The sequence below is a fragment of the Cystoisospora suis genome (assembly GCF_002600585.1).
Source record: "Cystoisospora suis strain Wien I chromosome Unknown contig_1433, whole genome shotgun sequence".
Classification (NCBI taxonomy): domain Eukaryota; phylum Apicomplexa; class Conoidasida; order Eucoccidiorida; family Sarcocystidae; genus Cystoisospora; species Cystoisospora suis.
The window spans coordinates 9767-35127 of record NW_027154233.1 but is presented as its reverse complement, the minus strand read 5'-3'; the positions used below and the strand labels follow the sequence as shown (position 1 = coordinate 35127).

Below are 25361 nucleotides of genomic sequence, written 5' to 3'. Positions count from 1 at the left end.
AGATCAGCACTTACGGCGGGCATCACGCAGGGAGGACAGGGCGGATCGGTGCTTTACACCACAGAAGGCACGTATCGCACAGATACAGGGCAGATTGTGACACTGAGTGAGGACGGCCGTCTGAGGAATTCTAATTTGCGCATGCTCGGCCACCTTCACATCGACGTCTAAGTCAGTCACGGGCTTCGAGTGTCCCCTGTAGCTTCGGTCTTGCATGCCTCTTTTTGGGTAGCTTTCCTCAGACTGCAGGGTTCACGCAGTCAACAGAGAGACGGTCTGTGCATGCAACGGCTTCGCATGCAGCCCTCTCCCTTCTGTAACTTCTTTCCTGTCCGGTCTCACACATGTGTATCTGAGAAGGAGCAGTAATCCCCCCTTCGTACCCTCAGGCTGGACCCCTTGCCGATAATGCCTCATTCTTGCCCTCACGCTGGACTTGGTGCCACTCTGCTCTCTTTGTTTCAGGCTAAACCACTGGAGTTCACGTGTGCGTTCTCTTCTCTCTTCAAAAACAGCGTCTCTTTGAAAGTTAGGCTCCCGCGGGACAGCAATCGGGTTCCTATCTCACTGTGCTCGCCCCGTTCTGGGCCTCGGCACGATCAACAATCTTTTCCCCAGGCGCGCGTAGCTAACCGCAGGCAGTGCTCAAGCTTCCTTCAACTTGATCCGTTGTTCTCTAAGGAAGCTAGCGACCGGTCTCTGTGTGCTAGACCAATCAGCTGTCTCTCTATCAATCCGATCTGTATCTCAGACTACACCCTGTGACACTGCAGGGGTTGTCTGCGTTCTCTTCTTCTGTCTGCGAGCTTCATGTGGTTGCCAGGGCCAGAAAGAAGAGGGAAACTATCACTAGGTGTCCTTGTGATTTCTTCTCGCACGACTTGGTTCGGCTACCGGCTCTTCACCTTGCTTCTCCTGCCAACTTCGGCAACTCGGGCATCTTCTTGCTATGCTTCTTTTGGCGACTGTTTTTCCGTTCACATGGACCCAGGCGCTCTGTTCTCCGCCGTAGTTTGGTCTTGCATACCACGTCTGTCCTCTCTCCATTTTATCCCTCTTCGGCGTCGTGCCATATTTTCCGCCGCTGTCCCAGGATTTCTTTGGAGTCCTCTGTGCTCGTTTCCTTTCCGGTTGTTCCCCTACTTTTGCGCCGACCTAGCATGCTCGCTGTGAACCCTCCCTCGCCTGTTCTCGCACTTCTCGGCTGGTCTTAGAGTACACCATGGCACCCCCTGGCGTGTTGATGGTGGCTGAAAAGCCATCGATCGCCGAGACGGTAGCCAAATTCCTTTCTGGCGGGAACTCCCGGAAGCGCAAAGGAGTAAGTGACCGCCGCCCTAGGGTGATTTAAGGAGACACACACCAGCACGCCTGCTTTTCAGACCGCGAGCGTCCGAGCATGCTTTTACACTGCTCTATGTAAGCGGACATCGTCAAATGCTAGCCATGACATTTGGCACAGTGTTCTTGAGTATGACACGGTGCGCATCTCTCAAGGCCGGTTGGAGCGTGTCTCTGGAAGTAAGCTAAGCTGCAGATCTTAGTTGTAGCTTCTCGTCTGAACACTTGTCTGCTGTGGGGCACATGTTTTTTTTTCTCTCCGCAACGAAGTACTTGGACAATTTGCTTGGAAAGCGCGCAGCTGCGAAGATCACCCGGAGTTTTCCTGTTGGCCTATGACCGCCCTCCGTGGATACCATGCTGCTGCGCCAGTTCTCCTTCGCTCGTTTAGTCACTAAGCTTCCTCCATATTCGACTGTTTGCAACCTCCTCACCTTCAAAGGTTGGGAAACTTGCGTAGGAACGATTCTGCGCTCAGCGTCGACTTTGTCTTCATATCTTCATCCACAGCATGAAGAGCTAAGCGAGGTGTACTGTGCCAACCTCTTTTCTTGCGCACCTACCCTGTATACAGATTTCTCCGGTCACAAGCGTCTGGGAATTTCCTGGCGTGTTCCAGGGCGAAAGTGAGTTCCGGATTCGTCTTCCGTGTGACGCCAGTGAGAGGGCGCGTGTGCGTATATCCACTGCAGCAAGAAACGGGTCGATGGAGGGGGGGTGTTCTTTGTGACCCTATGAATGATATGAAGGGTGCATGGGAGGTAGCCATGCGCACGCGGCGGAAACAGTTATAGAGCTGGGGGAGCAGATGTACAGATTTCCCCCTTGGTCGGCTGCCTATTGATACGGAAACAACTAAGGAATCGACCGAGCAAGGGCCTCTATATATGCAGCGGGTTGGCCTTCCTGCTTGTAGTAGCGTCGATCGAGCGAAGGGGGAGTGTGGAAGCCCCACCTGCTCAGTCGGAAGTGTATAATCTCTCTCACGTTCAGCAGTGTGTTTACCACTTGTTCTTCATCCACTGTAGGCGGTGACGAAGACTGAAAAATTTGGCAGCACTTTACTTTATCTGCTGCGTCCCCTCCCAGGCGGCACAGGTAGACTCCAGGTTAACATTTTAGTAGGTGCGCATTATGTTTGGTACCGTTGTTCTTGCTGTGAAAGGGTCCCGGGTCGCCAGGCGCTGCTAGGCGGGAGGACGTTGCGTGGTATTCATCCTATGTAACGGTCAGGGGGAAGCTCGATAGCGAGGCCTGAGGTCATGGGGTGGGACTAGTCTGCAAGCTTCCAAGTAAATATGGCTTTGGTCTTGTGTGTGTTGAGGTGGCTTATAATGCTTCTCTGCCGACTTACTGTATACAAACAGACCACCCACCCCACGCGATGTACCATCTCTTACAGTGACCGGTAGGAGGGTCTGCAGAACGTGGTAGTTCTTCCTGACTTCTCTTCTGCTCGCAGCCGTTCTTTTTAAAGTCACCTCCACTGCGGTAAGTGGCGTCTCGGTACCCAGGGTAGGCAGTAGGTCGTGTGTGCCTGTTTGCTAGTGTTTGTTTGTGCGTTTGCAAATATAGCCCTAAATGTGAGTGCCGACTCGTGTGCGCTGCATTCACACGCAAGCGCCACACAGTGCGACTGCTGTAGTGGCCGTGGAGGCAGGTGCACGGACAGCAGGGCAGGCATGGGAGAGCGTTTGCTCGAACTTGGTCACACGGTTCCTTCCCAAGCAAGTGTAAGGAGCAGGGGTGGAGAGTCTTTCGACAGCTTCTTGTTCTCCGACGGCTGACTGCAGCTGGGGATCTTTTCCACAGATCAACCTACCTTCCGCCTCAAACGCTAGCACATTATCGGCTCCATGCGAAACATGATTCCTGGTTGGGCGTTTTGCATATCCGCGTGAGGACACCTGTCTAGACAGGGGCGACAAAAGTTCTTCGCTGTACCCATGAGAATCAGCGGCGACAGCGGCTGTAATGAGACCTGCTCCACGCATTGAAGGGGGGCAAGCGATGCCTTCCACTGCCAACCAGAAAACTCTTCTGGAAGAGGAAGTGGTCCGTCTGTCTCGCACTGGCTATTCGTGAGCTGCCCGCACCTGTAGGGCGGGACGCCGGTATGCTAGTTCAGCCCCTAAAGATTGCAAGCCGATCTAGGCAGAGGATTCGCTTCGTGATACACAGACGCCGGCGTAAGTGGCGCCGGCGGTAAAGGACGCGCAGGTCACACTACGGGGTAACCTTGCTGACCTGTCGTAGAATCCAGTCCTGTTGCTAGGGCAATGGGCGCGCTGCCACTCCTTTCTCGCAGTCTCGAGGAGGCTACGTGGTTCCGATGTCCTTTTGTGGCGGCTCCCGCGTTCTTTATCAGGGGCATATCTACCAGACAGACTTCCCTCGGCAGTTTAACGACTGGGTAAGCACTACTGGACCTGCGGGAATGGAGACACTTTTTCTTCGAGCTCTTGTGTCTCTTCGCGTCCCCGCGTAGACACGGCTACGTCCCCGTAGTCCCGCCGCTGCCCGCATGGGACTTCATCTTCTGTGTATCCGTCCTCCTCGATTTTCTGCGCCTCTTCATGCCCTTGTCAGTTCCTTTGAAGCTACCTACAGCAAGGATCGGAGACCTCAGTACTTTCCCTGTTGGCATACGCTTTTCTGGGTGTGGCTTTAGTATCGCTCGTTTGTGCGAAACTATCAGCAGGCCGAGAGGCGGTGTTTGGCACTGCACACGACAGGCCCATATAAACCCGGAATGTCCGTTGTAGCCATCGTCCTCTTTGATTGTGTTACGCTTCTGGTTTGTCCGATGAGACTTCTTGGATGAAGACTCGAAGTACCAGGAGGCGAGCAAGACCTCCATTCGGGCGGTGTTGACCGTGTTAACCTTTGTTCGGCGCTACACTACAGCTTGGAGAGCAGCGTCAGGCAAAAAAGGAAAACATTGGCGACCGAAACAGAAGCGTGGACAGCACAGCGCGATAACTTAGACTTGGTTGTGTGGTCCCACAACACGTTTTGGGCAGCCTTCGCGGAAAGGAGATCTTGGCTTTGATTCATGGGTGTGCCGAGGCTAGCCTGTGATTGCTTGTCAGTGTAGTCTACGCAGTCGTGCTAGCCGGGCTAGGTTCTTTTACAGGTGCCCGGGTATCACAAGTGTTCCGTGTTGAGGTGTCTTAACGGAAATGACGGATAGAGCAGTCGAATCTCAACGAATTCTCACTGTGTGCCGCATCTTGGATTTGTCAGTCGTTTTCTCCAGATGCGCACGGGACACATACAGAAGCGTATGTACTTGCTGCGCACTGTGGCGTATTCCAGGAAAAAGTAAATCCGGTCGAGTTATTTGACGCACCCGTGGTGAAAATTGAGGCGAATCCGAAGCAGCGGCTACCCGCGCATCTTCAGAAGGAGGCACAGGGTTGCAAGCACCTCGTTCTGTGGCTAGATTGTGACAGAGAGGGGGAGAATATATGCTTTGAAGTCATCAACATTGTCGGTTCTTCTCTTCTTAAACTTCCGCCCGGACACCAGCAGGTAAACAGACTCCAGAACACAACACGACGCCTCGAGTTGCCGCTGCGTTTCAAGCTATGAATCTGTTAGGCGTCATTGCATGTCGGCGTACTTTGTTTCTCGACTAACACGTTTCCCATTCATGTGTAGTGGTGATGGTAGGCGGATTATGACAGACTTGCGGCTGAAAGAGAAGGAACGAAAGGTCTTCCGGGAAGTTGAGGAACACCGCTGATACAGGCGGTTTCGGTGTGGCGGTGACTTTGCACACGGGTTACTTCTTAAGAATTTGCTGCACCATAGGATTCAAACGCTGTGCCGGTTCCTCGGCACCGGCGGAGCGCTCTGTCCTAAACAAGTATAACATGAAGCTGCCGGTCTAGCAAGCACTTTGGTAGCCGAGGTTATACCGTGGCCGGCGGCAGGTCTCTTTGCAGGCTGTAGCCCAGCTATCTGCCACTTTGTGCCCTCAGATTTGGCGAGCAAAGTTCTCGGCCTTGGCAGCTGCGGACATCCAAAAGTGAGCAATCCTGTTAATCCACTCAGCTGCTCTGCGTCTCTCATTCCCCAAGCCGCCTGTTTCCTGAGTGTGAAACGTGAGAAACCAGGGTCACGCCGCGAATCTTCCGTTGGCACGGGATGGTGTTGGACCGATGAACGAAATCGTAATTGCATTTGGGCGTTCAGGTGTAACACGACCGTGGTGGCGTGTGTGAAGAGGTCACGGGGAGACTATGGAAGATTTTCTCGCTAGGACCCACACTTCTCATTCGTCAAGTGTGGCCTTTCTCACCGTTCTCTCTTGCCGGGCTCCTGAAAGGCTGTGTCTCTTAGTAGAGACTTTCAGGGAGCGTTTTTGTGGCCGGGCGTGTACAGTTTGGTATGCTTCTTTTCCAGAGCGTTGTGTATCGTCTCTCTCAACTTTTGAACTGTGAACTTAGTTGAATTACTTGGTAGTGCGTAGTCCCTCTTTTCTTATGGCATTTGTAGGGCCATGCGGTCTCTGGGTGTCCCGAGCAAGAATGAGGCAGACTCTGTCGACGCTCGGCAAGAGCTGGATCTCAAAGTCGGCTGCGCTTTTACACGGTTTCAAACCCGATATTTTCAGGTTAGCAGAGCTACGTGGATATGGGAATCAATTCGCACGATGCTTCTCGATCTGAGAGGTAGCTTGCTAGTGCAGCTGGCTTTTTACTGAAGCTGTTATGGGTTTGGTTTGGAGTCTTTTCTGTTCAGCAGGAGATGCCTACCTGTCATGTCATGGGTGGTGCTCTGGAGAACATAAGAGGTGGATATTGAATTCAGTAGACGGGATGAAGCCCTACGAGGTGTCGGGGGAAGTTGGGCGTGCTCGAGAACAGCAGAGAACTCGTTCGCTGCAGGGAGTAGCCGAAAAGCTCGAGTGTAGCTTGAAGGAAGTCACCCGTTGACGCGTGTTGCTTGTGTTCGGTGCGGTCTCTTTCTTCGGAATGGCTGATATTTTCAGGGCAAGTATGGCGATCTGGATGCCTCGCTGGTTTCTTACGGTCCGTGTCAGACCCCTACCCTCCAGTTTTGCGTGCAGCGATACGACGATATTCAGGCTTTCCAACCAGAGACTTACTACACCGTGAGTGGCAGGCTTACGCACGATTTCTAGAATCCCACGGCTGTACGGGTACGCCTCAGCTTTCGGAAGGCGGTCCTCCAAGTAGTGTCGACGTCCAGTCCGCGTTTCCATTCACTTTGAGCTCCTTGCTCAAGCCTGCTGCTTGCAGCTGTTGGGTTCAGCTCCACAGGCAACTGTTGACACTTTCTGTAGCTGTTTCCGGTGGCGGCTCGCAGCTCTCCCGGCGCGACACGAGAGCGTCGGTGTTCTCTCTTAATGGGACTGGAGGACTTGAGGTCTGGGTCTCAAACCCTGTACTAGAGTCTACTTTTTTCATTTTGAAAGATTTCGAAGATCTTCGAACTCGCACCACCCGAACCGTCTCCTAAGGCTTCCAGCGAGTCGGTTCCCTTCTCGCCATAGCCTGCCGGGATTGCCATTCAAAGTCTATAAAACATACCAAAGCACGGGGCTCGGCTGGAACCCTCTTGTAGTCCGCCGCTTCAGCCTCCTCGCGGGGCCGCGATATGTACCTCGTTTGGATTGTTGCTAGGCCGGCTATGCTGTGGTGGCTGTAAGCTCGGATGCGTCCGGACACGGCACCGATGTGTCGTCAGACCATCACTGTTCTGTAAAGAACCTCTCGTGATTCGGAACGGCCTGTTTTTTTCTCTCTTCTAGCTGGACGTCCGAATGCGCGTCGGGGAGCAGGAGCTTTCTTTGGACTGGGAACGTGGGCAGGTGTTCGACGCCGTTGTCGCTCATACGTACAAAGAGATTGTAAGCCCCGCACTAAAGCAAGTGCGTTTAGGCCAAGAAGATTCAAATTCCGAGGATAGTGTTTTTACGGTAGATAGCGCGTACTGACTCATGTGTGAAGTTCTCAAGAGCTGCTCCATGTCAGAGTAGGCATTTTCTCCGGTTTCCTTTTCTATAGGTTTTGCTCTGTTGTTGTCCCCTCTCGGCGTCGTCGGGCTTCCTCTCCTTGTGACCCTACTTCGAGTCGCGTGTAACCGCCCTACCGCGTGCCGGGCGTTCCAAGCGTATCGTCGGACACAGATTTGCGTTCACATGCTACTTTTGTACACAGAAAACCGGCGAACCTGTCTTGCTTTGCTTTTTGATAGAGTACACGTCTTCGAACTACTTCTCCTGCTTCCCTTCCGAGCTCTTGGGGTTCCTAGGGCCTGAGGTGTCTCCTGGTGGGATGGTAGGGCAGCACATCGACCCACAACGGTGCATGCCCGGGGTCAGATATGGATTTACACGTGAGCGATTTTCACTGGATTCCATGTGTACGCTGCGTTTCTCAGGTTGCCGAGAAAGGCGCTCTGGCGACTGTGATAGACATATCGGAGAAAGAAGATCGGATACCGCGGCCTCAAGCGTTGAACACGGTTTCGATGTTGAAATTGGCATCGCAGTGCCTTGGAATGGGACCGCAACAGGCCATGCAAGTAGGCTGCTTTTTTCGTGGGCTCTGTTTGCACCCGGGTACAGTTGACGGGGGATGTAAATCTGCGCTGTGTGGAGCGAAAATACATCTGCCATGCCTGTTTAATCACGACGTGCAACAGACGCGCCCTTCCACGTGTCCTACGCCTGCATTCGCGCTGCAGGCGGCTGACATTCTTACGCTTCCGGGGCAGATCTGCAGTCGAAGGCACAGCGGATGCGGCCGTTACTTAGCCACATATTCCCCTTCAAGGGTGCAGTGTTTTTTTTTTCATTCGCCTTGTTTTCTGCTGCGCCGTGCGCGCAGACGGCGGAACGACTCTACCTTTCTGGCGCTGTAACGTATCCGCGAACAGAGACTACCAAGTATCCGGCGAGCTTTGACTTGCGCGGCACCGCACTTACACAGGCGAGCAACCCCTATTGGGGTGCATACGTCAAGGAGCTTCTCTCTGTAAGTGGTCAGGGGGTCTCAACTTACAGGCCTGGGAGAGGTGAGGTCCCTTACGCTAGGCGGTAACAGGTTGCGGTGTCAGGGTACTTAACAGAAAGATGCTTTTCTTTGAGCAGCACCGACACTTCGAGAGTGCGTTGTCAGCTTAGTCCAGGTATGAAGTTTCCTTGGAGGAGACCAGGTATAAGTGTAAGGTGGGCGAAAAACTACGAGGGTATAAGCAGCTTGATAAGTCAAAGGATGTAGGTGTCCGTTGCGGAAGTATCAAGAAGGGAGAAGTTGCGTTACAGTGATACGCAGCTGGAAGGTAGGTGACACAGTTGTGTCTGCATCTGAGACTACTTACAAACCACGGTCACCCCTCCTGCCATCTCGAAGTGTGTTGGAAATTACGGTATCATATTTGGGTTCGTATCCAACTCCGTTATAGAGGGTGTCGCCTCATCTTTCCAGAAAGGTGTCCACGTGAACGTGTCTGTGAGACGGAGCGCCTGTTTGTGTCTCTTCAGACCGGCATGGCTCGTCCCCGCGACGGCGTAGATGTGGGAGATCACCCGCCCATTACTCCCGTTAAGTCGATGACAGAAGCAGATGTCGGTGGTGGCGACGCTTGGCGTTTGTACGAGCTCATTACCCGACACTTTCTTGCCACGGTCTCCCCTGACTGTCGGTTCCTTCGATCGCGAACAGTATTCAACGTCAACGATGAGATCTTTTATGTCTCCGGAAGAAAGATGATTGATGGCGGTTTCACCAAGGTCATGCGCAGTGCAGTCATGAAAGACGTTGCCCTTCCTGACTTTCGGCGGGGCGACCGTATGGCCCTGTCAAAGATAGCTGTTGAGGTAGGCAAGCAAGTGGATTCCTTTTCGCTCTCCTCCGTATGAGGTAGCACCTGGAGCCGGTCTGCACACTGGCGTCTTCGGCTTTGTTGAAGCGGTCCGCTGACTTTCTAGAAAGCGGCCATTCTTGGGTAGTGGTTCTGAGATGTTTGGACAGTTCTTGAAGAGAAACAAACTGCCTAGTGACAATGCACGGCCTTCCGTCAGTGTAGCCGTCTCCCCCTTTACAAATCGTGTCGGCCTACGTAGATCCTTACAATGTACGCACTGCCAAACTTTCAGAGACAACGGTGCTCGGTTCCCGCTGCACATGAGAAAAGTGTCGTTGAAGGAGAAACCGCAACGAGTACGCGTGACGTGATCTCTCTCAACCGAGGGAAGCCTCGCTGAGAGCAGACGACGCTCGCTTCGTGTTGCTGTTTCGTGTTGCTGTTAGGTAGCTTCTCGAGTACCCGCTGTTGTCCAGCCGGACACTGACACGAGACCGCATCTGTCGATAACAACTGAAAAGATGCACTGCGTATAAGCTTTCTGAGCGAGATTCACTGGCACTTCAGCTGGATTTGGCCGGATCATTCTCCCCAGCAACTAGTTCAGATTCAAGGCTCTCATTTACCTCTCTACTCCTCTTGCTCGAGCCTTTGGCCAGATATACGGCTAGCACACGTGTGGGGTCTTGGCCGGACGTGAGCGGCCTCAGCGAACTCTTGATGGCGCGTCTACGACCTGTTGCTTCAGAGAACCCCTCGGGGTATTCACGCCCGGGCAGTGGGCTATAACGTTCCGTGGTGTTGTGGCATTCCTGTTTGTTGTGCATGCTGCTGAGAGAACGTTGAGTTTGTTTTCTCCGCAGCTCAGCCTTCCACTAGCGGAGGTGTTGCTTCGCGGCCGAAGGGCCATGCTGCCTGCGCATGTTGTTGAAACCGACAGCTCACTGAGCCCGTCAGTCGGCTGGGACTTATCTTCTGCACAGATCGGCAATAACTGTACTCACATTCATGGTGATTGTCTCCTTGCCGGCCGGCTGTTTCAGTCAGGTCAAACGCATCCGCCGCCGTTTCTGTCAGAATCGGATCTGCTGGGCAAGATGGAAAAGCACGGCATCGGCACGGACGCGTCAATGGCTACGCACATCAACAACATCTGTGAAAGAAACTACGTCTCCTTAGTAAGTCACTTCTGTGCGCTGTAGCTGGGTCGCTGATGTACTGGCTGTGGTAGAGAGGCCGGTGTTTAATACCAGCATCAAGAGTTCAACGGTTTCGCAAAGACGAGGATACTATGGCTAGGCGTACCAGACTACCACTCACCACCAGGCGTATATCATTCCGTAAGTAGAAAGGGACTTTCTCTTGCTTTATTGGAATCGGCTATCAGTAGTTTTCTCGTGTCGATGCCCTTGTAGTGAGCAAGCGTTTTTGACTCCTTTCGTCCGTGCTCTCCATGCTCTGAAGTAGCATCTTCCTACCCCTATCACTGTCGGGCTCGGCATCGCAGGCACAGACGGTGCTGAGCCCCTCACGTAGACATAGCGTGTGCAGGGCGGAACCGATTCGCAGCTCTCTGTCTGTCCTCGTAGCTGGCATCTTTCCTCAAGAGTGGCGGACTAACACCTGCACGGCGAGGAAGGTGAACCCATTCGCAGTCCGCAGTACACCAGGAGTGCCTCACAGGAGCACAGGGCGTACTGTTGTGACGCAGTATGACAGCCAAAGTGCGTATGAGGTGGTGAAGTGCAAGCAAAAGGAGCCGTGCAAGCACAGTGCTATGTGGCGGCGGCCCTCCGCTTTTCTGTGGTCCCGAGAATTTTCTTCGTTATGCGCCACAACAATGAAGTGTTTTCGCTGTTACATCATCTTCTTGCCTTGCCAGGTATCGAATCGTCGACTGGAGCCCACGAAGCTTGGTGTGTGCCTGGTGCACGGGTACATGATGATCGATCCCGAGCTAGTGCTGCCTTCCATCCGTGCAAGCATCGAGGCGCTGGTTGATGTCATTGCCAAGGGTAGGTGTAGGTGGCTGTCGTTTCCAGGTACCGTTTATTTTACTCGTGGGGTTACGTGTATCACAGTTTAGCACGTTTTTAGCAAGCAAACGGCTTGTTAAGTCAGACTTCTGAACGAAGATATCACAGAGTGCAAAGTGCCTTAAGGAGTGGTGTGGTGAGCAGAGTTGGCTGAGTGCGGTGCATTCGTGTTTTTAGGAAAAGCGGACCTGACAGCTGTTGTTACCCATTCGCTGCACATGTTCAAGCTTAAGTTTGCGTACTTTCTTCGCCAGGTAAGGACTGACTCCAAGTGATTCAGTGGAGTCACTTGTTCTGTGGTTTAGGTGTGGCAGCTCCTCTGCACTTTCTCTCCCGCATGTTTCTCCACGTTAGCCGCTTACATGCTGGGTGCCCAGTGTGTTTCTTCGCAGGGCTTTGTGGCGCGTGCGGCAGGGATGGGGCAGTTCCCCTGGTAGTGTGTTCGCGGCCTTTCAGTAGGCCGTGTCTGAGTGCGTGAGACTGCTTACTACCTTTGCCATGTTTGACGTGTTTCGTTTCTGCTTCTACAAGCTTTCGTCAGTTTTTGAGTTAGCGTGTTCTGCCTTCACAAGTGAGCAACTGTAGTGTGGTGCCGGTATCACTCTACATACCTTAGACGCGAGGGTCGCGATTCACCCTGCAGTCTAGTCCGTGTGCGAAACTCTCACTCAGTCCAGTGCACACTTCACCGTGGCTTGTCCACACCGGGTCGGTTGTTATAGGGTTGTTCTGATCTTTCCCGTTCTGCTCCGTCGACGACGAACAGTTGTTGTTGCCGCGGAGTCTCCTGCCTAAGTTACGCGGACGCTGCGTGCCCTCAGGTTGAGAAAATGGATTCCCTGTTCGAGGCTAGCTTCACGATGCTCTCGCAGACAGGTGAGATTTGCAAGGCGCTCAAGACACTCGGGGGCTGAACAGTTTTCACAAGGGCGGAGGTTGGTACCAGCACTGGGGTTGAATTTCCTCCACGGTATGACGGGACTAGCCATTAAATAGCACACTGTCCGGTGTACGTTGTGAGGTTGAAGTTCTTGGTGTTCTGGCATGCACAGGAGAGAGCTGTAAAGGGGATGCATGCGGTTTTTTCCGTGAACTGGCAGCTTATTTTGTTTTTCTATTTAGTTCGGAGAAGCGGGTCAGCTGGTCGGAGTTTCAGGGAAATTCATGTAGACGTACAATCTCTAGGCCATCGGACACCAGTGCTCGCTGTGTGTATTTCGCTGATCACCTGCAAATGTATTGGCTACGTAGTTTCTAGTATACTCAAGTACGGTGGCTTGTTTTTCTGTGGAGGTGCTGCGCTGATGCGCTTTTCTTGTCGTTCTACCTCCTGCCGCGGTATTGTCTTTCTCCTCGACGCTGTGCGGAGAACTAGCCCAGTTGAGTAAGTTGTCTCCGACACCAATTACTCTTGAGATCGCGTCTGCCAGCTACGATAACTGTTGTGTGGAAATAGCAGTTTCATCCCAAGCCTTAAAATACTCACGTCTAGACAAGAAGAAAAGCAGTTCACGGTGAAGGTGCATAGGTCGCATGTGACGATGTGGGGGTGCATTGACTGACGAGGTTTCGGCTATCGGAGCGAAGGGTTCCATATTCTCTCAGTATTTCCTTTCGATCCTTGTTGCTATTTTGCGGCTCTATGGGCGACGGGGACTTCCCCTCTTTGTCTGTCTACCAGGAAATGCATTATCGCGATGCGGTAGATGCAACCGGTACATGAACCTTATTCACAAAGCCCCTACAAGATTGCACTGCCGTACGTGCAACGCTACGTACAGCATGCCTCCTAACGGAGCTATCAAGGTAAATCCGACTCCTTTTGGACGGGCGCAAGGAAGAAGGGTCGGGCTCTGAGAATCGAGCCCTTTCCCTTACAACACAACTACGTGCGGGTGCTGGCTGTGTATGTGGTAACCTGCTGCAGCTGTACAAGGAGCTGCGGTGCCCGTTGGACAATTTCGAGTTGGTGCTCTTCACTCAGAAGGGTGGTAAATCTTTTCCAGTCTGTCCTTTATGCTATAACGACCCTCCTCTCGAAGGCTGCACAAAGAGTAAGCCTTAGCCGTGGCGCCGCTGACGTGAGTCCGTTGGTTTTCGAACCTCCCGCTGTTGCAGCAGTTTCTTTCCTTCGCAGTTGTGCATCTATTAGAGGATGTTGTTTCTTTACCGGGCCTGGGGTAGCACAAAGGCGACTTCGGGTGACGGCGTCAACACCTGAACAAGTCAGAGCGGTTCGATTGGACTGTAGTCCGAGCAGCGGCAGCCCTGCGCTTGTATCCGTCAGGACGCGGCGGAGTGGGGAAGCAGGCCGAGTCGCTTGTGTCCCTATCGCCTTTAACCTCTTGTTAGTCAAAGGCTTTGCGAAGCCCCCGGACCAATCTCTCACGTGCGGTGTTGCTTGACGCATAGCGGAATTGAAACCAGGGTGCTGAGGTCCGGGTCCGAAGGCGCAGGCGGAGAGCTGCAGTTTCTTCTCTAGGATCCGTCCAGCTGTTGTTGATACGTTCCATACGTTCAAACCCAAACGACTACACAGCTTTGTAGTCCGCTTCTGTGTACGGTTGTAACGTTTGTTATCCCTCGAAGTACAAAGAAGCTGAGAGGATGGCAGTCTGAGTCCACATGCAGATGGACCCTCATAAGTCGTATTGACGTTTGGCTAGAGTGCTCTTTTTCCCTCCGCTTCTTTGCCGCAGAGATGAGCTGCGTGGAGTGCCAGCATCCAACATGCAAGCACTCAATCGAGGCGGTCGGAGTCCTGCAGTGTCCCCAGCCAGACTGTAAGACTTCCTGCATGGTCAGCAACACACCTGTGTGAAGTTCTTCGCACGAAAAAGTTGAGCTAGTAGCATATCCAAAGAGGAACTTTTGGGAAAGACGTTAGCTTTTTGAAACCCTAGATGGCGAAGGGCTTAGGCTTAGGACTCGACCATCCGTGGTTGTTGTTCTCTGTGTTTCCTGCAGGCAAGGGCATTATGTACTTGGACGTGGTTTCGGGGGTGAGCAAGATTTTCTTGTACAAAGCTTTCGTTCGTGTAGAGGGGCAGTCTGTCGGCTGCAATGAGATGTGCTTGTGTGCGGTCGTGCAGTTTTGCTGTTTCGCTTTCCCCCGTGCAGCCGCGTAACAAGGGAGATCAGCGAGTTCTTCAGCGCACCTTTGTGGCGTCAAGAACGCGCTAGACGTAGTTCCTCATCACTTGTACCTTTTCTTTCTAGGGAGTGAATCTTATCTGGCGACCTGTTTCCAGCGGGCCGTGCCTAGGCTACTTCATCTGTTACAGTAGAACCACACCTAGCCGTTCGTGCAGCGAATCACTGCCTGTCAAAAGACCTGCTGATGGTATGCCAGGTCTCGTGCGGCCTGGTCGCATTGATTGGAGGTTCACACGAGTTCCGCTAACCGGTGCTCAGCATCGCGACACTCGCGGAAGGCCGAGATTTTGCGCGTTTTACCACAAGTTGGAGTTCCACACAACTGCAGCAATTTGCGAGGGAAGTCTGGTGGAGTGGAGGTTCTGTGTCAGAGATTCTGGCCGGCGCCGTCACAATTGAGATAGAGTGGGGCGGGTTTGAAGGCTTCCTCGAATACAGACTGAAGCCTGTTATTCATATGAGACACTCTTAGGAGGGCCCGCCTAGACAGGGAGACGAGTGTGGTGGGGAGGGTCGGCCACAGGTTTTGCTTTCTGGAACTTCGAGAGCTCAGTTCACGAGATCTTGAACAGTCTGTGCCCTGTGTTTCAAACTATGTATTGTGCGCTTTACTTATAGTTTGCTCTTGTATAGGTGTACTTTTCTTGGACAACTTTTTCGGGGGCTCCCTTGTTCGCAGCCGAAGTGGAAGCTCGACTGTAACTCCTGCCAATATCAGGTCAAGCTGATGGACGGCGCACACAGTAAGTACATGTAGTGGTGGATGACGTGACTGTGTCGTAGGCCAACAAGAATCTCTTTCTGTTTCGTCTCGGTCTGTGCGCATGGCAAAGAGGTTGGTGGAGACAGAACACGAGTGTGTTTTATGAGAACCTGCTTGGGCAGTTGCTCTCTTCAGGGCGCTGCTGCTTAGTAAAGTGAACGCGGGGCAGGGGCTACACGTTGCGTCAACGAGATACTCATGGCTGCAGGTATTGGCAGTGTTGCTGTATGTGTGTCATGTAGTGTCGGCTGCATTTGCTTATTTGCTGTCTTGCCAATGCAGAGATCTCGGTCACCACAGAGGAATGCGGGAGCTGCGGATCGATGCTTTTACACGTTGTGATGAATAAGAATAAGCCTTTCAAGGTGAGTACGAGTCGGCCCAGAGACACCGTTATTGCTGGTGTGGGAGTCGGTGCTCTGCGTCGGGACGGAATTGTTTTGAGCGAGTCATGTCTCCTGAATGCAAGATCGATAGCCGTTACTCGCCCACCGATCGGGACTAATAGAAGAAGTGGGACTGAGCAGGTCAGGGGCGCAGGGCCTTCGTGTTGGAGCGGAGTTAAACAGTCCGAAAAGTACTTGAGTGGAGATTGGCCGTCTGCTCTCGTTGCGAAGCCCTCCGTGTGTGTCTCGTCACCACAGCGTGGCTTAGAGAGGATGACAAGTTCACAGACTAGCGGAAGGTCGATACACTCTTAGATGGTGAAGAACAATCTTGACTCCGACCTGTCATTTTTTCTTGGCAGGACGGTGAGGTCGAGAAGACGGGTTGCTTCATCTGCGATCCCGAGCTGAACGAGCTCGTTGAAAGCACGTAAGTCGGCTGATTCTGTTGCAGCGTGACGCGACGAGGGAACTGTAGGCCAAGGAAAAAGAACGTGTGTCGAGTATATTCATTTCACCCAGGATGCCCAGGGATAATGACATCCTGCTGGCCGTGCCTCTCGGTTTGGGTGCTTTCCGATTTCGAGGAACTCGAGCGTTTGGAATCACTGTGGAAAGCGCTTGCCTGTTGTCGTCGGATGTTACCTGCAGGTTTGCGAAGACCTTTCGATCCAGGCGGCCTGCAAGGGGTGGCAGGGGCCGAGGGAGAGGCCGAGGAAGAGGTAGAGGACGCGGCCGGAAATCAGAGGATCCCAAAATGACTTTCGATGGGTTTTGAGGCTCTCTCTTGCTAAACACTGTCATTGCCGGGGTGTCTTCCATGCAGTTGTTCATCGTAGCATCGGTTGTAGCGGTGGCCAAGAAGCGCCTATGACTGTTGCTTTGTTGAGTTCTGTTTGCTTTTGTTGCGGAAAGTGAGATTTCAGTTTTCCCGTTGCCTTGTTTTGAAAAACTTCTTGGGCTCACCGGCGGTAGCTGATTTGAAGTTTATCTCGCTTCCGTCCGAGAAGTGTCGCCGGGCAAGTCGCCGCGCGGCGGCGAAGCTCTGTCCAACCGGATGTGCCCCCCTTATCGGCGTCCGTCCGGTTTTTTTGTTGGTTTCTTTTCCGCGCTTTTGTCACTCTGGTGTTTTTCTTGAACTTTCGGAAGGTGAGACAGGTGTCTTAATGACGGGTCCCCATGGAGTGTATCGGCACTTGCTCTGGACCGGCGGGAACTGCCGCGAGTCGACTTAGCGCCTTCCCACACGCACCACAGTGGCAACAGACTATTTTGTCCGGTACCTGCGACGAAAGTGGGTAGAACAAGGCAAGATGATATAGAGTGTTCCTACCAATAACAGTTGCAGATGCAGCTCTCTCCAGGACTGGGCTCGCATGACCTCTCACGTGAAACCGAACTTCCAGCCAACTAACAGGCCGGCGGTCGCCTGCAGCGTGCTTGGGCGGAGCTTTCACACTGGCAGCTGCTGTGTGATGCCGTCTGAATCTGCCGCGCGGATCTCCCTTACGCTACCGACGTCTTGTCCACTGCTCTCCCCTCACTCCTACTGATTAAACAAAGCTATGGTGGTATGGCAGAACTGTAGCGCGCTGGCCCGCCTGCACCGCCACTACCACAATGCGTGGGAAGAGTACCCCTAGCTAGAATGCTTCGAGGGCGACCGAGTTATTACTGATTACACAGAAATGGGGAGCGAGTGTTTGAGCGTCACAAGTGAACAGCTTGGGCACGATCCTGTCGGCGTCGGTGAGACAGGCCGTCACCGTCAGGGAAGCCGCGTGCTGCGAGTTTTTGATAGCCTATGTGGACAGGCTAGGCCAACTAAATAAACACTTGGGAGGCCACGCTCTCGTGGAGTCGGGGCTGACATACCCAACGCTTACTTCGTGCGCGACCCTAGCAGCACGGCCCAGTTTGACTTCTAACAAAATTTGATGACCGTCGATTCCTGCCGCCTAAATGTGTCCGTACCACGAACATGCCCCTTTTGCGGGTATTTCGTCGGCGCAAGACAGCCGGAGCAACACCGCGCAGCCGTCTCCCCCCCCGCGCAAAGGGCGTGTTCGTTTTGCTCGGTGAGAAAGAGGTGATGTCGCGGAACTGCCTCCGCACAACTGAACTGGAAAGTCGACGCTGGCAGCTGGCTCGTGTTCGAGTGCGCAAGCGGCCACAGCTGGTGCAGGTCCCGCTTTCATTAGCAGGCGAACCAGTTGCGAAGAAAATTCACACCCTCCAGATGTCCCTTCCAGCCTCAGCCGGGACTCGGGTGCCCAACAGTTTGCTCGAAGTAGGATCCCAAAACGAATTCCGCCGAAGCATCTGGACCGCAGAATGTTCCCTTGTTTCCTTGAGATCCTGGCACTCCCCCGGTGGCACACGGCGGCGGCATAAAACAGTCGTTTTGGTCATGCTGGTCGCGGGAGCGGAGGACCAGAAAAGGACAAGACTGAGGCCACTTCGCGATACAAAACATCACGGTACGACACGGAGGCCCTTGCCTTCACTCTGACAAAGTGAGAAGCGCTGGAACACGAACAGAAAACGCCGCCAATCTGTCCATGGGCGTTTGTCGAACCAACCCGAATAAAACCCTCCCTGCAGCAGACAGCAACTGCTGGCACCGCGGGCTGCTGGCGGAGGTGCTTATAGCAGGAGATAGGCGTAAGTGCACCGCACCCGCCAGTGGTAAGCTCTGCAGCTGCCTATTGGTCGAATGTACGCACGTCGGAGGCAAGGGCGAACTTACGCGGTCTTCCGAAGGTCGCGTGCATCTACATGTCGGAGACACCGCTGTATATACAGTCCCTTCGGATAGCTGTGGAAATAATGTGAGGACAGCTTCTCAAAGCCGGCCCACGTCCCGGCTCACGCCACATGAGTTCAGTCACCAGCTGACCAACCCTCGGCGAGACGGCGCGGCTGTCCACCTCAGGCAAGATGCACCGTTCTTAGATGATTCTCAAGGACACCAACTGATTTAGCCTTTCTAAAGAAAGAATGACTGCTCCCGCCTTCACCCGACTACAGCTGCAGAGAGCATAGGGAGAGCGCGGGCGGCCGTCGGCAGCCCAGGAACGCTGCCTGCGCCCACCCCAACTTGTCCCTATCCGCAGACACCTGCGCTATACGACCCCTTCTGCACCGGTCAGTCTACTTGCAGAAGCAACGCAGAAGGAACTCCCGGATCGGCCGCACCTCACTGCTCTTTACCGAAGCTCTGCAGACCTCCTGAATTCCCACACACAGAACACCACAGCTGATGAAAGAAGGATTACTGTATTGCGAATAGACACGCCGATCTCCTCCGATTTCTTCAAGTCGGCACCTTGTTTCGTTAACACTGTGACGCAAGAACGACAATCCCATGAAGCCGCTGCGACCGGGACAATAGCCTGCTTCGCGGGCGCAATGTCGGAGAACCCGAACGGCTGCGCTATGTACAGTTCTTCGATACCCCACAGAAATAGCTGAAAAGTTTGTTGAATATCTTGGACACGAAAAGGCATGGTGCCACACACGTTCCTCCAAAGAAAGCAGTCACCCACCTGTCGTCGTCTAGAGGTAGTTGAGTAGACGACCGTATGTCTTCGAAAGCATTTACTGCCTTGACAGTAATGTTTTCGAGAGCACGTTTGTCCTCATGGTAACACATACCCAAGAAATGTGGTCGCCGGGAGTGACTGCTCCGTGCAAATTTTTGATCCAGAAGCTGCCAATTACTAGGACCGACGGACACAGTCGACTTTCTGGGTTTATGAGCCTCAGAGAGGGTCTACCACCCCACCTGCAGCGCTACCTCTGCAACAAATGAACGACTGAGCTAACGGATCTCATGCCAGGGCTGTTGATGGGTGCGCATCCGATCACTTGACGGAGGGGACTGATTGATGACATTCCCAGAAACCGGCCCCCGTACCAGAAAACTGACGGAGGGCTTTCTTAGGCTAATACTCGGTTCACAAGCGTATCTTTTCTTGTGCTACGGAACACAGTTTTCTTCCGGTCTAGACAGAAACTGACCACGGGTTGCGGCGCGTGCTCCAGAATCTTGAAGACCTCCCCCTCAACTCCGATAAAATTATCCGCGTCGTCTTCACCTTCCAAAAGTGCTGCCCGAGATGCACGACTGCGCTCACTGTAACACATGCACAATGACGACAAAGCGACAAAGCACAGGCCTGAACGTATTCCTCTTTCTTGAAGTGCTCGTACTGCCGTACACCTCTAGACTCACTTAGGTCGTCGGCGCTCACGAGTTCGCATCCAACACAACAATTCCGAGACCCTTTTCTCTCTGTGATGCGAACCCCCTGAACTCACCTTTCCCTACGACATCTGTCATACGAGATGCTCAAATGGCACACCACAGAAAGATTTCCCTCAAAATAAAAACCATACTGCAATTTACAGGGACGACCCCCGCCTCTCCTTGCCTTTTCACCTTATCGCTTCTATCCAAAGAAGAGTCGGGGCAGGTCTCAGGGATGCATCCTGACTGCATACAACAGCGGGAGTGCTCCAACAGAAACTTCGGCCACTTTTCCTGTCGTAGTCGGTCTCTTTCACGCTTTCTCAACACCATCTCTCAAAGAACAAAGCGTCTGACTCCGCACACCAGCTACCCTCGTGTTTCCGAGCTCTCCAGACAGTTCTTTTCGACGAGCCAGCTATAACATGATTCACACTGGTAACACGCGCTAATATCTACCCTTTCCCCAGACGAAGACACCGGGCACGAGGGCTCACATTTCCCGTTCGATGTCCTCAACAACAGCCTCCTCGGTGCGTGCCTCTGAAAGATCCGTCTTGTTAACTACCAGCAGCAGCGGCGTCTGTCGCTGATGCAGCAAGCGGTTAGTGAAGAGCTCGTACAACTGCCTGGGGAAAAAAAAACAACATGAGGGAAGTATCTGGCATACCCACCTGCACCCGGTTAACAGTGTTCGACAGCCCTCTAGCTAGATGTCGCCCGAAACCATCTACAGACCGAATGAATCGCGACTGTCGCATCAACTAACGCTAAGCTTCGAGCCGGTTGCTTGTGCTCTCTCAGCCGACTTTTCTGTAAGTGTATGAAGTGAGAGAAATGTTAGTCCGCTGTTCACCCGGTGGACGTGGGCGTCCACAGCCGCAGACCGTCGGTTGCTGTAAGCGGTGGCCACCTACACCTAATCAACTCTGCGTCACCGCAACAGAACCAGCGGTCGGTCCCAGGGGGTGCATCCCCTCGACTCGAGCATGCCGTCCCATTATACACACAGACACGTGACCCCCTCTCGAACACGGAGTAGGGTTGATCTCTCTGGCTTGCACTGTAAAGGCGGCGGTCTCATCCGCGAGAGCTCATTTTGTGGAGCATGCGATAGGAAATGACCCGCAGGCGCCTCAGTCTCGTCAAGTGCTCTCCGTACTTCAAAACTCGAATGTGCTGACCTGAGCATGTATACACACGAGCGCAACAGTCCACGTGACTTACTCTGCAGCAACCTTGAGCGCTGCCTTGTCAGCAGCGTCAACAAGAAACACAATCGCGGCGGCCTGCTCCACGTAAGGAGCGGAGAGAGTCCTCAACCGCGCATGGCCAGGGAAGTCGACGATCTCCGGAAAAACGGACGTGCCTTCTTCCCCGCCATCTGGCCCGTCCCCCTCCTGTGAGCTGGCCGTCACTCGGACAGCATCGATATTCTCCTGAGAACGCCAGGCAGTCCACGCCGCATGAAATCTTGAAAACGCAGTTGACTTCCTGCGATTCTTGGAACTGTATAAGAAAGATGTATCCCTTAGTTTCAAACTGTTCCCCCATCACAACGCTCACCACCGACAACTCTGAGTACGCCCACGGATCACTCATGGACCGCCCCCCAACCAAAAGCAAAGTCTTCGCTGGCAGACGAAACTACCTGACTGAAGCTATGGCCGAAGGAACACACGCCGATGCAGCGCCGAGTTAGATGACATGCCATACGCCGTAAAAGAACTCACTACAAGTACCGCGGACTCTGTTCCTTATGAATCTTCACGCCTTTAAGCTTTACTTCTCACTTGCAACTATGTTCCAAGTCTTCGGGTAGACACGGCAGGTTGGCGTCACTGGGATACAAGCTAAAAGCACCCCGCCACCAAAATCCGCTCACCCCACAAATACTTTGTCGGTGTCTGCGCCATGGGTGTGGGGCTACGCAATGCCCAATGAAGGAACGGGACTCAGCTTTTCCATGTGCGAAGAAACGGAGTGAGACATATGTAAGGGAGTAAAAAGCCAAAACGAGTGCCTTTTGATGATGACTGGAGGAACGTAGCCGTGATTGAATGTGTGAAGAAAAGGCACTATGGCTAGGTGCGAAGAAAGGCCAAGCCAGAGCAGTCGTGAAATGCAACAACTCGTTAGCAGACACCAACGATGTTTACGAAGTACGTATCACTAAATGAGAGATTCAACTCGGTATCCGTGCGAAACTCCAACTCCCCAACCACCTTCTCCCCCAAACGCAAGATCGTCACATTGTAACAGAACGGTAATGATCATAGATGCCGGACTGCTGAAAGGACACCACGCCAGAAGCACTCCCTCTGCTCTGCTGTCTCCGAAACCTCGAAGACTCGTCTGCATGAAGCCGCACTTTTCCCTCCTCCGCTCCCCGAGTCATCCAGCGTTCCAAACTGACTCCAGCATTCAACCGACCACGAAGAGAAGAACCGAGAATTACTCAAGAAACGGCACAAAAGAGGCTAGATTTGGTCGACTCGGGACAGGAGAATAGTGAAGAAGAGCGGGAGATTAGAAAAAGAAAGAAGCCTTCCTCCCCTCACACGTAGACTCACCTGCATAGATGGGACTGTGTCAGTCAACCTGCCGTTGCGCAAGAGCAAGAAGAGACTTGTCTTCCCGCTCCCGCTCGGCCCCAGCAAGACAACTCGACGGCCACTCCCTCGACTTCCTACTGAAGCTCGATCGCTTGAAGACGACCATCGACACAGAACTGAACAGCAACCACACGAAAACAGACATCCTCGCTAAGGGATTTCCAGTGTGTACCGAGATGGGCTTCTCTCTTCTGCCGACATTCTCCGGCGTCAGAAGACTAACAAGAATGGTACTCCCTTCTTTAGATCGTCTCTAAGCTGTCCTGACAACTTGAGGGAAGTCGCTGCATCAACGAAATTCCCGACTAAAACACGGTTCAATCACTTCCAGCCAAGCAAGTGTAGTGAGACCAACAGCAGTGAAGTGAAAACCTTCGCGCTGAGCCCGAGCAAAACACGTCATCTGGTTAACTTCAGAGAACACAAAGAATGTGCACGGGCTCCTTCCCCATAGCCCCGAGCTCAGAGAAGGGATGAGGACGGTAGCGCCGTGTCTTGCTGCAGACGGATGAATCAGAAGAAGAGGACGTCGGGACTGAAAGTGCGAACGACGAGACTCTACGTTTCTCCTGGTGATCTCATGCCTCACGAAGGCGGCTTGCTAGTAATAAGAAGGCTCACAATCATCACCCGGGAGGACAGACTAACATAGGATCAGAAAACTAGACCCCATTGTACGTGCTGCATGTGGGAGGTTGTACAGAAAGCTAGACCTCCAGACCGACAGAGAACTTCCCCAGCTCTTCCTTCACTTAGGCCCCCCGTCTGCACTTCCCCGGTCTGAAGCACCTGCAGCAATTGCACGACGTATGGTCTGCCTAACAACAACGTCTCTTGGGAGAAAGCTCTGTGCTAAAGGGGTTTTGACACACCTCTGAGACCAAGAAGGGCGAACAAAGAGTAGGCCAGTAGGATGAGAGCAGCGTACGCCTGGTTGGGAATACTATAGGCTGGACCAATCAAACCTTCTGTGGAATGCTGATTTGGCCAAACCACACGAACAAACACACTGACAAACACGAAGCTGACAGAAGTGCCAAAAAAGCACCCCGGAGGAAAGAATCCGCGGAGCGCTTGCAGACAAGGAGGATTTCCCTGGACAGAAGCCCGTTCTCAGGATCAAACCCCGGTGAGGAGTAAAGCAGGGAAGCCGCACTCCGCCACACACACACACAAGCATCAGCAAGTTTTCGACCAAACGGCGAGCTCCCCACTCTACAGCTTTCTCTTCCCAGACAGAGGTAGCAGGCATACATGTGCGTGAGACACATATATGCACACGACTGCACACCCTATTTCGTCAGCGGGGCGCGGTTAACGGGAAGGTTCTCTCTTAGACTTAGTGTTTTCGGGACGACTGACACCCTGTAGTCGAGGATCTCTCTAATGGCCGGTGCGTAACACGTTCATTCGCTGAGTAACACGTTGACAAGGCGACATTCCAGAAGTCCAAACAACAAAAAGTGCCACACGAGAGTGGCGCCGCCTATTGGTTGAGACTGCGTGTATCAGCGCTGCACTCGCAAGTACATCAGCAGCGTAACAGCGGGTGTCTGAACACGCCTATCTTCGATGCTCCTCTTACCATGAGCCGAGTGGCCGGGTGGGAAACAAGAACCTCCCAACTTCTTTCTGTCCAGGAAGGCTCTCCGCCTGAAGGCGTCGCATACTTGGGTGCAGTCGGACTTTCTTCGTCCACCCTTGTATTCGTCCTCTGGGCTACAGGGGTGGCTGATTCCCTTGACACGGCCGGAGAAGGACCCCGGCGAGCTGCGGCTGGCGACGCCATGATAAGCACGTGGGATGAAAAAAGAAAGGACGAGGTGGCAGAGGCCAGGACGGGTGCGAAGACCTCGAAAGAGGTGCGAGGCCAGAAGAGTGGGAACGAACTCAGAGAAGAAGCACCCGAAGAAGAGCAGGACTGCGAAGAAGAGCAGTGACCAGCGAGAGCAACAGATGAGCCGAAGAGCTGTGTACACTGTTCTTCGAGTCAGCAAACTGGTGAAAACATTGTCCTGTGAGTACCACAGGTAGTCAACAAATCCAATTATTTGCTTTTTGGCCGAGAGAGTCTCACCAAGGTAACAGTCGAAGTAGTAGTTAGCTGCGCATGTTGGTAGTCTCGCAATGCCCGCAGCTGAACAATTGAAAACACAGCAGAGATCAGCATCTCTAAACGAGGCCGTTGATATCTCACACAACAATGATTTGTTCCGGTGGCCCTCGCACTGCTACTGGAGTTGGACGGCGACCGCAGTGAGGTCTCCTGAAACATGAATCACCTGCAGGGCGCAGACGCCGTGTCTACGGCACTAGCGTTTGCCCGACCCTGGGGAGACAATTGTGTTTCCGCGGAGAGCACAGGAAGACTCCTGCACAAACAGGCGTGTCAGCTGGTTCATACAGTGGACCCTACATGAAGTACTGGGCCACTCCAAGCGAAGTGCAAACCGCAGTACACTCGAAGCGTAAAGCGAAGGAAGCATGCAAAGAGCAAAAGAAGGTCCCGCCAACAAACGAGCGGTGGACACACCGGAAAACCGGGAAAACGGTGATAGCCGTGAAGAAAAGAGGAAACTACAGAAAGTACAAAGAAGAATGTTGTTCGTATGTTCCCCAGGGGAACCAGGGGAGTCTGTTTTCTTCGTGAATGACAACCTGCATGCAGCCGTGACTGCCTCCGTCCAGTCCAGATGGGTGTGATGGTTCGGCTCCACAACACGGCAGCCAAGCGCATACATCCAGTACCACACTGCAGAGGCGTTTGCGGAACTGACCTTGTATGACTCTAGCAGAGATCTTGGAAGTCGGAGCCCCCGGCATGAGTCATAAGCACAAACAATGGCAACGCTCAAGCAGCAGAGGACGGTCGCTCGACGCTCTTCTTCCGCCTTTTTGGGATTTACCCACAAGCTTTCCCTCCTTACTGATATCCCCGCCAACGCCTGCAGTGCTCACTCGGCTGATAGT

At 53.2% G+C, this 25361-nt stretch overlaps 2 protein-coding genes across 2 annotated transcripts; one reads left to right on the top strand and one right to left on the bottom strand.

The window, feature by feature from the left end:
* Window positions 1–335: 335 nt before the first annotated feature.
* CSUI_003277 (dna topoisomerase iii beta) lies at window positions 336–16706 on the top strand. The gene is made up of 24 exons (XM_068063475.1): window positions 336–1321; window positions 1916–1967; window positions 2804–2832; window positions 3710–3754; window positions 4660–4875; window positions 5328–5374; window positions 5845–5962; window positions 6341–6463; window positions 7124–7222; window positions 7756–7899; window positions 8205–8351; window positions 8861–9196; window positions 10227–10361; window positions 11066–11198; window positions 11397–11473; window positions 12041–12095; window positions 12901–13025; window positions 13147–13273; window positions 13919–14002; window positions 14187–14221; window positions 15055–15118; window positions 15421–15503; window positions 15887–15954; window positions 16176–16706. The coding sequence occupies exons 1-24, from the start codon at window positions 1223–1225 to the stop codon at window positions 16300–16302; spliced, it is 2568 nt and encodes an 855-aa protein (XP_067924548.1). The 5' UTR covers window positions 336–1222; the 3' UTR covers window positions 16303–16706.
* Window positions 15634–24915, bottom strand: CSUI_003276 (signal recognition particle receptor beta subunit protein; the record flags this gene model as incomplete). Its single annotated transcript, XM_068063474.1, has 10 exons — window positions 15634–16807; window positions 17411–18755; window positions 19548–19662; window positions 20274–20405; window positions 21004–21215; window positions 22350–22507; window positions 23264–23369; window positions 23977–24312; window positions 24469–24528; window positions 24808–24915. Coding segments are annotated over 9 exons (1305 nt in total), but the record flags the coding sequence as incomplete, so codon positions are not given.
* Between the last annotated feature and the right edge of the window lie 446 nt (window positions 24916–25361).